The 15,409-nt window shown below is 35.3% G+C and overlaps 1 protein-coding gene across 2 annotated transcripts in view; it reads left to right on the top strand.

Moving 5' to 3' along the window:
• slc38a7 (solute carrier family 38 member 7) overlaps positions 1-14,656 on the top strand; it is a 44,804-nt gene extending 30,148 nt beyond the window's left edge. For both annotated transcript variants that reach the window (XM_039763059.1, XM_039763060.1), the window contains 6 exons: positions 92-149; positions 4,133-4,247; positions 7,851-7,998; positions 10,560-10,759; positions 12,186-12,240; positions 12,336-14,656. In XM_039763059.1, coding sequence (XP_039618993.1) covers positions 92-149; positions 4,133-4,247; positions 7,851-7,998; positions 10,560-10,759; positions 12,186-12,240; positions 12,336-12,438 — 679 coding nt within the window. In that variant the 3' untranslated portion in view covers positions 12,439-14,656. The remainder of the gene's footprint in view (positions 1-91; positions 150-4,132; positions 4,248-7,850; positions 7,999-10,559; positions 10,760-12,185; positions 12,241-12,335) is intronic.
• Positions 14,657-15,409: the final 753 nt, after the last annotated feature.

Raw genomic sequence — 15,409 nt, 5'->3', positions numbered from 1 at the left:
TATAAAATAAGATGCAGTAGCATGCCCAAAAGTTAATTTGCAATAACAATAAAGTGATTATTAACAAATATTATTTATAATCTTTTTGAAGGCCTCCCTCATGGACAGCAGTTTTTAATGCAATGCCAACTATCTGCTTTGGTTTTCAGGTAATCTCCTTAAATTTTACGTGTATTTTTTATATTTGTGATCTGATTTGTTGGGATTGTAAAATGAGTTACAATCAGGGCTTTTTCTAGACAAATGATTGTCTTCAGTGTCTGTCAAGAGAATATTGTGATCAATACTGTGTGGAAACTGAGTCCCAAACACAATTACACAAGACAGTCCCAGATTCAAATAAATTTATTTGCACAAAGTACATTTTCACAGGCTTCTTCTCATCAATACACAATCCAGTCCACCCTTCAATTGTCTCTTCTTCCTCCTCTACTCCTCCCATGCAAGCAAGTCTTGCCCTTCTCCCCTTCCAACTCTGACTCGCCTATGAGAGGCAAAGTGGCTCCTTTTATGTTGTACGTTATAATTAAGAACCTTCTTCATTGTGCAAAGTTATTTCTTAGCAGTTTCCCCTGTTGTTTACCCTGGTGGTATAAAAGTACCCCTGCAGGGCTGCCCATCTGGACTACAGTTCTCATGGTTTCCTGCAGTTGTGCAAATTAGAGCTTTAACGGAGTAATGTTGGCACCCAGAGTATAGGGGGAATACATTGGCCCGGGAAGCAGTCTCCCTCTGCCCTTTCAGTTTTATGACCTCCAAGCCAGAAAAAGCACCAGCAAGCAAAGTGGCTGGGATGCCCTCCCATCCATGTCCCTCTATTATAAACTTACCCCAGCCAGTTAAGCAACCAATGATTCTGTTCGGGACATCAGCCGAACTGTGTTGTTTGTGATAATGGTTATCAAAAGTCCAATAAGTAGATTTCTAGTGCCAGAATAAGGAAAAAAAAAACTAAGAATCAAGAAGAGTGGTACTGGCTAAAAGAAAGATAACCACATTTGGCAATGCAATAAATATTGCCAGGTTACTTCTCATTGGTTTATTTTATTTTTTTAACCTTAGTGATACCATATTCTTACCCATTTTGACAGTTTAATAACCAGGATTTTTGGGGGCTTGCTAAAAATATTACCTTGAGGCTATTAATGTTCTTCAGTATCAATTTTCTTAGAGGTTTTCCTTGTTCTATGCCATTGACATTGTCCTACTAAACATGCTAAAAAATGCCTGTGAGTTACTGAAGGGGCTTGCAGAGAGTCCCACTTGCCTAACAATAATTTTGTACTAGGAAGTCAGTATGGCCCGTTTAACTTTATTAACCCTCAACTACTCACACCATTTCTCATCTCATAAGTACTCACTCTGTCTTCTTTATGCGCCAGTGTTAAAATGGCTACTTATATGCATGCTGTGAGGTTGTAATAAAACATATTGCAATAATTTTAAATTGTACATGTTTGTAATGTAATTTAATACCATATTACCGAATAGTATGACTCTGAAAATAAACCTGATTCACTTCTCCAGCGCTCATTTGTTACTGGTCACACTTTCATGCACAGCAGGACTTGAACATGTATCACATTTCACTTAAGTTGTTGAAAGGTCTTTGCAGACAAAGTCATTGCAAGAAGAACATCTCATCTTTGTCATACATACGCAAGTACCCGTGCGGTGTACCAAATGCACCATATGGAACATGCAACTGTGCATCCACTCATAAAATCAGCTGGGCACACATTGGAGGGAAACCATTGTGACACTGTGCTTGTAGTGAAGCAAGCTGATTATAGATGGTAGATGCTGCCGGTAGGTTCAAGTAAAATGGCTTTGGACAAAAATAATTGAGATTGGTGCTTAAAATACACCAGCGCAAGTAGTTAAGGGTTTAACCATATTGTAACAGATTTTGTGATTTAGACACAATTTTTAAATTACCTAATAGTATGTTTATTTATTCATATGCCATCAGTCAGGCCCAAGGACCAAGCTGCAACTTCAATATTTCTCATTTCATTTTTGTGAAGGCTTATTTTGTAAATAAACTTACTTAATTAACAATGTACTTTACCTTTTACAGTCATAAACAACTTTAAAATTCATTCTGAATCTCATTTACTACTGAAATCATTGGATGGTGCCCATATTAACTTTAATCTATCTTATTATCTTGTATTATTTTGTAAAATACCTGGTGACAGAGTTAAATAAATAAACATTTTTTTGTCATTTTTATATCGTGAGAAAAAAAAGTTTCAGGATTTAACAATATATTAAAAAGCTGATACTTTAAGTGCATTGTAATTAATGTATATTGCATTGTTAGTAGCCTACATTTGATTCATTGTACTGGAGGATGTATTTGTTCACTGAGAAGACTGCTACTGTATATCTAGACAAACTAAATTATATTTCTAAGCCGATTTAGCAAATGTTATGCTGAATGAATAACATGTTTATGTATTATACGATTAACTTTTTTTCTGTTAATTAATTGATAACTTTGTATTTGTTCTTTAGCTTATATATTAAGTAGCAATTTCTTATACAGTATTGCATTAAAAGAAGAAAGTGAAGAGCTACCATAGCTACTGGCGTATAAGTCGAAAAATTTATGCCTTAAAATTCATTAAAAAAAACAGGGTCAACTTATCCATGAGGCAACACAGTTTTCCATAGAATTTGGGTAATAGCACAGTGCTTTTATTTAAAACAGTCAATCAAAATCAGTGTTCAAAGTAAACAGTGCAGTGATGCAAAAGAACTCTTCATTAAATAAATAATCCATAAAGCAAACGTGGAGGTTTAAAAATCAATAAAATAGAAAAACAATCCTTTAAAAACCCGAGGTTAAAATGTTGCTGGAAGCAGTCTTTAAAATCAATAAGCCCGGTGCCTCTTTTAAACTAGTGTCTCACCTGCTTCTCCCGGTTGGGCTTTACAGCAGGCGAGACGCTCTCTCAGCAACTGTCCTTTCTCTCGCACACACACAGGTCTGGAGTCCTCCCGGTCCTGGCTTCGGTCTGGCACTCATCCCAGGCCTGAGACTTGGAACCTTGGCATCCAGGATGCCCACACCAAGGACTTCACCTTCAAGCCTCCCGACTCCCGCTGCCGTCCTGGCCTTACGTGGACAGTCTTTTCTTCTTTGGTCACTCCCGCTACATGATCACTCAGCGGGAGCGAATTCTACTTCGACTCCTGGGTATCGGCCTAACACTCAGGCTTCCACACAGCTGCCTGCGAGTGCTCGTTGCTCGCTCACCCACTCGCACCGTCTCTCTCTCTCTCCTGCTTTCTTCAGCCACCTCCGTCTTTCTTTCTCTTCCTTGATTTTTTTTTACTCTGTTTTGGCTTCCACACAGCTGCCTGCGAGCATTCATTTGCTCGCTCGCCCACTCGCACTGTCTCTCTCACTGTCCTTCTTTCTCTAGCCACCTCCATCTTTCTTTCTCTTCCTTGTTTTTTTTTTTCTCCATTTTTCCTTCCTCTCTAACTGACTCGCGCTTCTCTTTATATGCAGAGAGGACATAGCAGCTGCAGCACATTAGCCACAGGAACAATCACAGATGTGGGCAGTCCCTCACCTGTGCACTAGGTGAGAAACGCCCACACCGCAGATCGCCCTGAAGCTCGCTACAGCCACCACGCCCACATAAGCCTTTGTTGGAATTTCAAGCATCGGCTGGCTGGTGTATGCGGTTTATGAACAGATATGGGCTGTGCCTTCGTCGGCAAACAAAAATCGCGCAGAAGCTGCTGAAAGATCTAGAAGAAAAGGTCAGTTCCATTCATAAATTTATTATCAAGCAAAGACAAAGGCATGACTTTGATCTCAGTAACACTGGTAACATGGATGAAACGCAAATGACATTTGATATGACAGAGAATCGAACTGTAGCAGGGATTGGTGAGAAGACCGTGCTTATTAAGACAACGGGCCATGAAAAAACCCAAGTTTTACCCTCGACTTATACGTGGGTCATAACAAATTTTGTAATTTTCGGCTTAAAAATACACTCGACTTATCTGCGAGATCGACTAATACGTGAGTATCTGTGATAATTTAACATTTTAGAAAGTAGTGTTGTGTTTTTTTCTCTTCATACCTATTTTTTTTTTTTTTTCACAGTGTCATGTGAGCAGTGTACCAGTATTCAACAGCATGAAGAAACCAGAGATAAAATCCTGGGGACGAGTTGTCACAGTTGGCATGATATTGTGTCTTTTTGTGTATACTGGCACAGGTAAAATCTTTTTTTATTATTTATAAACATGTAATTATAGGATAACTTACTGAAGAAACACTTTAAAGAAAGATATATTTTGGCCTTTAATAGTAATTTTGTATCACACATATTTCCATCCTGTTTATCTTCTGTCTCAGTGATATGGTTACAGTAGAGCCAGATTTGATTAAAAAATTTAATTCTGCTTCACTGTAAAACTAATAGCAGCTTCAGTCATTTCCATTGTTAATTTTCATGTGAAAAATAAAAAAAATTATAAAAACTCAGGCAACTTCAAAAAGTGTCTTAAAGTGCATAAAAGCCTAAAACATGTGATATCACTCTTGGCATGAATTCTTGTTATTTAGGATAATCAGGATTTTCTCAGGAATCTCATTCTGAGTTTTACTTCTTTCTCAGTAAGAGATTAAAATATGTACATTTGGTGTTTCACTATGTACTGTTATGCATATTAAAATTATTCATATTTACTTGTAATTCTCTGGTATAATGTACATACAAAATAACATGTCATAATGAGTTATTTACTGTACATGTGTGATGTACAGTATGTACAACAGAACACTTGCATTACTGTTTGTTGCAATGCTTTTTTATTCATTAATAATTGTAAATTTTGCATAAAAGACCCCAAAGTCTTAAACTTTGGTACATTAAAAGACTGCACTCTAACCAGTATTCTTGTGTGATGGAGTATTTCATATTTTTTTTTTATTAATTTTATTTGAAGCAAATAACATCCTATCAGTCAAGTCAAGTCAAACTTAACAAACCACAATTCATCCCCCACCCAAGAGAAAGATAGGAGAACAGCCAGAGCAAATCTTTAAAAGTATCAAGAAGGGAAAAGTATCCTTTTTTCCCTGATATAGATGCTTATTCTAGAATGTTATTGATAAAATCCTGCAATATTTTTAAAAAGTTTAGAACAGATCCTCTAAATGATAATTTGATTTTTTCCAGTTTCAGATAGTATAGGACATCAGTTGCCCACTGACTTAAAAGTTGATCAAGATAAGTCTACATTCTAGTAGAGAGGTAAAGGCAATTACACTTTGTCCTTCTTCACTTTAAGCCCATTTGGGTGTACACCAAACATAGCTGTTAGTGGGTTAGGAGTGATTGTGACACCAAGGCTGTCTGAGAGGCATTCAAAGATTTTTGTCCAATGTGATGTTAATTTGGTGCACACCCAAAACATGTGGCTCAGTGAGGATAGAGCTAGATTGCAATGTTCACAGGTTGAAGCTTGCCCTAGATACACTTTTGACAATTTGAAATGAGATAAATGCACTGGATAAAAGATTTTAAGTTGAATGATTGAATGCTTTGCTCATATGGAACTAGATTGTATTCTATGTATGGCTGCTTTCCACTCCTTTTCTGAAATATTAAGTGAAAGGTCTTTCCCAACCATATCCTGGAATCTTTGAGGGGAAAGGACTTTAAAATGTTTTTCTGTATTATAGAGATGCTATCTGAGTCTGAGTCTTCAAGACTGATCAAGTGATGGAGTGAACCAAATCCCATTTCCAGAATTAATGTTAAATACATGTGGTATACTGATACCATGCTTGTTCATGCTTATCATATTAGATGCTACTCTATACTTACTGTTGTCAGATATGGCTTGGGTGGCGACCCGGCCAGGACACCCAGGAGGACCGGAGGAGGTCTTGCGCCTTCCCCAGACCATGTGGGGGCGACCGCTCTGGTTGCTTTGGGGACCACGGGTACAGAGCTTTGAAACTCAACCCTGTAGGGGCCCGTGGTCACCGCCAGGGGGCGCCCCAATGCCCAGAGAGCCCTGGACCTCAGCACTTCTGCCACACCAGGAGGTGCTGGGGGGAAGAGGAACGGGGACACCCGGAGAGTGCTTCCGGGTGCGCAGCCGGCACTTCCGCCACACAAGGGAGTGTCAGGAAGCACCTGGAGCTTGTCCGGGTGTGGATTTAAGGGGCCGCCTCCCTCCATTCGACGGCTGGAGTCGGGTGGAAGAAGGACGAAGTCTTGGAGGAGAGGAGTGGAGACGGACCAGAGAGAAAGGCCTGGACTAGAGACCAGTCTGTGTCCGGGCTGTACCCCACACTGTATACTTGACAAAGTGTAATAACACTTTAACATGCATATTGTAGATAATGTGTCCTTGCCTGTTTTCAGATTTACCAAAATTGGAGAATTTCGGGTTTATAGCAAAACTTTTTAACTAAGTCAATCAAATTCAAGATTATGTGGTGTCCAATTTGTCCTAGTAGCATTAAACATAAGGGAGAGGCCAACCATGAGGTGCTAGTCTATTGCCTAGTCACTTAGTCACATTCACATTGGAGCAATTTGAAATTGCCAAGTAGCCTACAATGTGCATGTTTAGGATATACAGTGGAAGAAAAACTGGGGGGTACCCATAGAAACATCCATGCATACATGGAGAGAACATGCAAACTCCTTGCAAGAAATAGCTTCTCATGGAAATCGAACTCAGTATGATAAACTCATAATACAGCAGGTCTGACCACTGTTATTTTGGCACGTTAAATTTAAATATTTTAAAAGCGCTTTTAGTCCAGAAAGATTTAGTTATTATTCCACTTGTTTTTTCTATGGTAAGTAATCCATAGTGAATACTGTATTTGAGTGTACAGTATTAAAGGCTATATTATTTATATATAGATGATAAGGAAATATCACCCCTTTAATTTGCACTTGTTTTCAAGGTTTGCAAGCTTCTTACTTTAGAGATATGAATGTGTGTGTGTGTGTGTGTGTGTGTATATATGTGTATATATATATATATATATATAAAATAGGGGTGAACGTGGGTTTGTATGTGAATGGGCGCATTTATAGACTGATGTGCTGTTGGCATAGATACCAGGCCCTCATGTCCCCAAACTGACTTAAGCAGGTTTGAGAATGCATACATTTATGCGTATATTTATCATTGGTTTTACACATGAACAATACAAGACTGACTGAAAAATATCCATCTACATGCTTAATCTTCTTCTTCCATTACAGAGAAAAGTCAAGCCAGAGTCTAATTTCTTACTCATTTTCATATTAGCATTGGCAGCATGTTTACAGAAATAAAATTGATTAATTCATTATATAGTTACATGATTTACTTGTTAAAACTTGTTTTCATCAGTGTTGAAAAATGTATTCTATTGATAGATAAATTTTGACAAGGTGAAGTGTGTTGGAAAATTTTGTGAAATTTCAATTGCACATGTCAACAAACCTTTCAAAGTGATATACTATTATTGACAATGAAACCCTCAGATGGAAGTAAGACGATGGATTGATTCTTGCTGTTAAATTTCATTTGAGAATACTTTTTGTTGGAGATCCATGTTAGTCTCTTTTGTTGGAAGCCCCTTTAGTCTATCTATAGGTACATTATGAAAAAATTATTGCTTGTTTCAAAGGAAAGAGATATTAATAGCCTTTCATTATTAAGTGGATCGTTATTAGTACCGTATAATGTGATTTTATTTTATTTTTTAAATCAACTTCATATGTTATATCACTTTGTTTTTTTTATCTGTGTACCAGATAAATCACACTGATAGGTTCTTCTTTCTTTCTTTTTCCTTTTAGGGGTTTGTGGCTTCTTGACGTTTGGCTCTACAGTTAATCAAGATGTGCTGATGTCCTATCCTTCTAATGACATTGCTGTGGCCTTTGCCAGAGCTTTCATCATAGTATGTGTGCTTACTTCCTATCCCATCCTGCACTTCTGTGGCAGGTACAGTTTAACCTGCTCTTTTCAGAGAGGTGCTCTCTTATAACTTAAAACCTTGTAGTCTTATAAAACCTGTATTTATTTGAAATTAAAATTTAGAAAGTTGAAATTCATAAAGACTGTATTTATGTTCCAGTTTTATACACCAAACACAGGCAGATGTGATGAAATATATGCCAGCAGCTTTCTTATACTGATTAATTAATTAATGTACAATTTACAGAAATAAGGAATATATAAGTAGTGTTAGGGGAAAAAAAATTTATGGTAGAGTTTACTGCTGTCAGTATAATATTTGGTTAGAAACTAATGGTAAGGAGTGTGTCAGGTGATCTGATTTATGCTTTACATTAAATAAGTTCTGCATTTTAACACATTTTTATTTAAAATCTCACCAGAAAGTGGAGATTTCACTGAACTTCGTAAACATGACGATACTACTCCTATTACTGCATGGCAGAAATGCAAGTATTTAGCACATTTAAAATGCCTTATTGTACTGAAAAATCCACTAGATGGTGCCTGTGAGCCCAGTAAACAGAAAGCATGCTCTAAGTCAGTGTTTCCCAACCTCAGTCCTGTGGACCCACTGTGGCTGCAGGTTTTTGTTCCAACACCTGAAAACAGTGATCTCATTTAATTAGCTGGTATTATTTTTCTGGTTCTATTTTTGCTCTAGATTTAAATGCTTAACTCTCTTTTGTTGATTTCATTATATTTTCCCCTTTCTCTGTACATTTTTCCCCTTTGTTGTATCTTAATAATGACAATTAAAAATTAGCAGAGCAGACATGCTGGCAAACAGCACTGAATAATTAAAGGCTGCAACTACTTTAGCATCAGACCCATTAATTAGTAAATAATGGATTAATTAAGCAATTAGAACACCTAGAAAAGTAGAATGAAAATCAAGATGAAAATACTGTTAAAAAGAAAAAAAAATACATTACTCCCGTATAACTGCTTGGTAAATTTTAATTAATATATATTTTATATGTATATATATGTATATATATATATATATATATATATATATATATATATATATATATATATATATATATATATATATATATATATATATATATATTATCAAACTTAGCTTTCTAATTTCTATATTGTTCCCAAAACACAGAACTTGGGAAATAACACATCACTTAATTAGCCCAGGAGTCCAATTAAAAACAGAAAATGCAGCCCCCAGTGAAATTTACTTAAGTTAAGTCAACCATCCAACAACAGAGCATTGAATGTAGTCCTCTGCAAAAATAGGTTGTATACTTTAACAAAAAATCTTAATTCCTAAAAATGTAACCAAAATTATCTTTCACTCAAAAGTCTCATTTAATTTATCTGGGGTAAATGGCTAATTAATGCAAGGGATGTTACAGTATATAAAATGCTCTGAAATTATCTTTATTCCAACAGTAGCATTTTTTCAGTAAACCCTACATCTTAAACTATGTTGTTTGTCATAATAATTAATAGTGAAACATTTTAAATTATGAGTGTTGTACATATACTTAACTTTAGTAACGCCACTGGCAGAGTTGCTTCATGAAACTGCTAGAAATACATTGATTAAGCTTTATACTTCGCATTTGTATCATAAAGGGTCTGAAATCCTTTCCCTTGTTTTACAGTATTATTTTGAAGTTTTGAAATGCCTGCCATTATCTGATTAGCGTGACTCCATTGTCATGTGTGTTAAATTGATCAGGAGCACTAGATTGGCACAGAGTCAGTGAACGTGTGTGGCTTCCCATTTAAGCCTTCTGCTTCTCTTTATTTTTATTTACCTTCTTGTTGGGATAAGTGGTGGGATGTACTTATTTTATCTCAATTAAAACATGAAAACACCCAATTGAATTCGTTTCCATTGTGCTGTTGAGGAGTTCATTGAAAGCCTTGGGAATCTCCACAGGTATGATATGGAAGCTGCTTTAGTTGTCCATATTGCTTGTCCTGTCTCTCATACTGTATTCATTTAAACACCTTACTATTAAGCTCTAATACCTACTAGTAATTTAACACAAGAATAAAGGGTAAGAATTACTGTATAAAATTATGCGTAATCTAAACAAAAGTATTGTTCAGACTATGTAAACAATTATTTCCAATAAACTTCTGACTATGTTGTATACAGTCAATGTTGAGAGCAAAAGTTACACTAAGTCAAGACATCATAAAGGAAAGAAATAAGGAAGTAATGTAATATAGACAAATAATGAGCAAATTTTACAGTGCTTCATAAAGCAAACAACATGTTAGATTTATTATAATTGCTTGATTGTACAGTATGTATATGAACAAACTGGTTAATATATATGTTATATCCAGAGGAACTGTAGATTATAACAAGGCTATGAGGTGTAATAGCAACCAAAATGAGTGCAATAACTGTCCAGTATTACAGTATTTAACTGTTTATGTTAAATTCAGATTATCTTGTCACCTGTAAAAGCACAGTTATCAAAGTTTACCTGTGTAATTTTAAAATGAATTTAAACTTTTAAGAGACCTAAATCTGCTGTGTTCATCCTTCCGTCTCTCTCTGCACACAGAGCTGTGGTCGAAGGACTGTGGCTGAGATTTCGGGGTGAGCCATTGGAGGTGGATGTCACCCGTGAGCGTAGAAGACGGATCATTCAGACCATTGTTTGGTTCACTTTGACACTGTTGCTGGCACTGTTCATCCCAGACATTGGTCGTGTAATCTCAGTTATTGGTGGACTTGCAGCATGCTTCATTTTTGTGTTCCCAGGTATGTGATTCTCTTTATTTGTTGCACCTGTCTGAAATTCAGTGAAAAGTCTTTGTCATTAACCCGAAAATGTACAGTACTATATTTTATTAGTTGGTGAATTTTTCATTCAGAGTTTGAAACTGAATGTTTTGAAATTATTAATTCAGAGGTAGATGAGTGATCTTCCTTATAGTAACTTGGTGTTCAAAATCACCATCCTTGCAGTGCCATTTTTCTACTACTAACCGTAAAATATCACTTTATAAGTTGCAGGCTAGTCAATGATAGTCTTACAGACCCAGATATATAATGCATATGCACGTAATGAGTGTGTTTGGCATAAAAGACGATGAGAACAATTCGGCAGTTCGCTCAGTTTCTAAACTAATCCAGCAGAGCACAAAGTAGATGTGGTGTCTTTAAATAGCAAAGAGTAATTGTTAACCTGGTCCAAAAGGTAACAAAGCTGTAGTTATGATGGATAAACTTTTTATGGCTGAAAAGTCGCCTAAAAAGACCGCTTCTAAACATATAAATGTGAGTCGTGTGTGTGTGGAACATACATTACAGGCATTTAAAGCAAACATAACCGTTTTCAAAGGAAAAACCTTTATGTAAAACCATATTGTAATCTGACGTTCAAAGACATCACTGGGTTAGTAGTAAAAGTGAAAGATGCATTATCGCCGGCTGTATGTGGTGTCTGTCACTTACACTTAATGATGATACAGAATCGCAAACAAGGCTGCACAGTAAGTTAACATTACTGATGCCAGAAACACTGGCCTGCCTAATTAATGCCACACACCACTGTCATGTGCCATATGGCCCGTTGGAATGTTGGGAGTGTACCTAAAACAAATGGCAATTCAGTGTAAATGTATTTTAAAATCCATGACCTTTCTGCCTATTGATTGATTGATTGGTTAATACAGTAGGCCATGAAAGATAATGTGTCCTCTTTCTTAATCTCATGCAATATACCAATACAAGAACCAGTCTTTCTGTCAGCACTCTTTCTACACATTCAGGAAATTTACAGAAGTGAAAATGTCCATGTATTGCAAACAAATGTTCTGTTGAGTTATTTTACTGTGTTTCCCCAAAGGACACTATCAGCTGCTTTTGTACATTGAGGCATCTGGGGAGCAGAGCGCATAGGTATAACATGATCTGCTCATGCCCTCATAAGGCAACCAAAGGGGCAATGCAAGAGACATTAGGAGAAATATGTCGGTAATATGATGGAGAGAGTTTCAGGTAGAATATACAACATCAGTAAATATAATAACCTGCAACTTTCATCATAGGTGAATAATTATCAGTATTCTTAATTAAAATTATTCAAGTTTTTTAATTGCATTTGTGTTTAATATAAATAATTGTTGGTCAACAAAGTGAATGTAGCAGAATATAAAATTACAAATGCACTTTTTTCCTACAGGGTTGTGTTTAATTCAAGTTAAGTTATCAGAAATCCAAGAAGTGAAGCCAGCTAAGTGAGTCCTGTTGTCCGCTTTACTACATGAATGAGATACAGGCGATGCAGTTATCTAAAATCTGACTGAATTTTTTTTTTTTTTCTTCATCACAGATGGTGGGTCATGGTGTTTTATGGAATCTTTATGGTGACTCTGGGAGCCTTCATCTTTGGACAGACAACCACTAATGCCATCTACCAGGATATCATTTCCTAAAACCATTTATTATTAAGTTGAGGACTGCAGAGCCCTTCACATAAGCTTCCCATTATGTGACAGAACAGGACTGGATAATATGGTGTCCTTCCTGTCTTTCACTTTGTGGCTGTTTCCTCCAGTGAGAATAACTTGCATCATCATTCTATGAACACCCATTTCTTTAAAATATTAAATATTACCATTATATTTCTACTATAATACCACACAAATGTACACCCTGTACAGGTTAGATTATTAAATTGAGCCTTACAGGTATTAAAAACCAGAGCAAGTATGTTCATTTTACTTGTGATTGGTGTACAAGCCTTAATTGTAGAGTCTTAGTCATTATTATAGGTGGTTTCTGTTTCTTCTACATAATGGTTACTTCGAAGTACAAGTTTGTCAGCGCTGTTCAGTCTCCTTTTGTAATAATGTCATTTTTAATCCAGCTTCATGACAAGAAATGGTTCTCTTCTCACAATGTAACAGAGTTTTTTTAGATATATCAAGGGAGAAAGAAAGGAGCCTTGTTTTTTGGGTCTAATAAGGTTTGTTCTTGTATGGCCAGCCCCGTCTGATTACAGTTGCATTGTGTAATGTCGGTGTTTATATTCACAGTTTGGAACATCTTCAATTACCCACTGTAGTTTGTGGCTTCATTGCCATACAACTGGAAGTAACTATACAATCCAAGTCTATTTTATATTTTAAAATCAAACACCATTTATTAGATAAAATAACTTTCCCAAAGAATTGTAACTTTCTGTATCCCCAGCTTCTATTAATTGGTCAGTTGGGTAGACCATTGCAGTGCATGCTACAGTGTCTGATGTTTGGACATGGGAGTTTAACAGAATACCATTTTAAGTTAATTAGAAAACTAGTTTTGCACATCAGTTATTGAAAGTGAAAAGTTTGAACACAAATACATAGAAAGAATTATGGCTTATATTTAGCAGAAATGGGCACTGTTAAGGTTTTTTTTAATTGATTTTGGGAAAAAATCATAAAATGGAAGGGAAGAATTGTTCTTAAATGAGAGCCTGAATTCTAGCAAAAGGTGCTGCATGTTCTTTAGATCCATGTTTTTTGGATTTTTGAAGAACTATATTATTTATGTTGGGTATTTTATCTTACTACAAATTTTGAGTGATTTTTAAATATCTTCTGCTTTTTATAATTTAACATACACTAAATGTTTAGTATCTTTTTCTAGTTCAAATGTAGATTTAATTAATGAAAAGTATGGAATATTTTCTTTCCTTTTGTGAAGGAATGAAACTTTTTTAATCAATTATTTTCCTTCATTATTTTTAATTTGAATTACAGGACCCATGTTGGGAAATATTAACAGACGTGTAATGTCATACTGGCTCATGTCACTCACACATTTATTATAATATAGCCAATCACAATTAGTTAATTTATATAAAAAAAAAAAAAAACTGGTGAGCTCAATTTGTTTGTTCCTGCAGTGTGAACAGTTTACAGCTAAGCTGCTAAATTACGTAACTTCCTCTGACATTAAAATTTGCAGATTACCCATATACTCTAACCCTCACTTGTGTATGTGGGTGAAGGACTCGCGCTCCATCATATTTGCTTCAATCTGGTCACCAGGGACTTTGAAAGTGCATATATAATATAATATATTATTCATTATATATATATAATGAAAGGAAAGGGAATAATATATTTATGTGCAGAATGTGTTTAGCAAACATTGCCAGGGAATATTATATTCCAGTTTTATTACAAGACAATATAGGACCAAGTAACATATTGCAAAGTGATAACCAAGAAGAATGCTTAGATAGGCATACCTGCCATTTTTAAATTAAAAGGGATTTACGTTTTGATTGGGAACCCATCTTTTTGATTTGTACCACAGGTTGCGGTATTCTAGTTAGTGCATATTGGCTGAGCAGAAACAGCAGCAGGTGAAATCTTAAGAATCTGACAAATACAAATCCTAGAATAAAGGTAAAAATAAACAAAACACTAATCCTCTGTGGAGTTTGAAGTGTAGCACTAGATGAAAAACTGCTGTTAGACTTTATGCACCCTTCTGCAGTCAGTGGAGCTGCTGGGTCAAATATATAGGGTTCCTCTGAATTTAGAAATTGGTTGTACCAACTGGTATAAAATAAGGATTATTGTACACAAATACATACTCTCTATGTATTTCCACAGCATTGTTACTTTGTATAAAGAAATAAAAGTGATTATTTCAGCCTTTGTGAACAGTCACCTTCAGAAGTAATAAAAGAATAATTTGGGCTGCAACTAGGCTCTGTGTCGGTGCAATATTTTATGTTTTGACTTATTTTGCTTTTTAAATTTAAGTGCAAGTTTTCTGTGAAAATTCATTTTTAATTTGCTTTATAATATGTTTACAATTTATATATTTTGTTATTGATTTCTTGTATATGAAAAGAAATAAATGCTGTTTATGACATTTTTGTTTTTTGCATTTGTCAGCTTTTCTATTCATCTCACATAGTACTAATATATCTACTGTGCACAGACATAGTAGACATCAATCTGTAAACTGCAATCTGAAGCAGTGTTTTGTTGAAATGCATGTTCACAAATGCTGCCTTGTTTGTAGACAATTAGTTAATTTCCAAGTAACAATAATTGTCTAATTCAGTATGTTCGTATACAAATGCTTTATGAAGACAATTTTATATTTACTGATTAGAGAACTTAGACAATAACAATATATTATATAAATCTAGGTTTATGAAATTAAAATTGTGATTCTTGTTAATTTCTATTTGTTGATAAGACTAATGGCAAAAAGCAGCCAGTTGACTAACTGATCAAAACAATATAAACCAGTACAGGTTTTGCTGCTTTGGTGTTGGAGTTTCTTTTATCTAATAAGAAATGAATCAATTACAAAAAAAAAAAAAGATTAAAATAAGTTGAAAAGGGAGTTGGAAATTAAATTTTAAATACATAAATGCAGATGGGGATACAA

This window comes from Polypterus senegalus, chromosome 9, assembly GCF_016835505.1.
Source record: "Polypterus senegalus isolate Bchr_013 chromosome 9, ASM1683550v1, whole genome shotgun sequence".
Taxonomy (NCBI): Eukaryota; Metazoa; Chordata; class Cladistia; order Polypteriformes; family Polypteridae; genus Polypterus; species Polypterus senegalus.
Note: the sequence above shows the minus strand (reverse complement) of the source record. Positions and strands in the feature narration are given on the sequence as shown.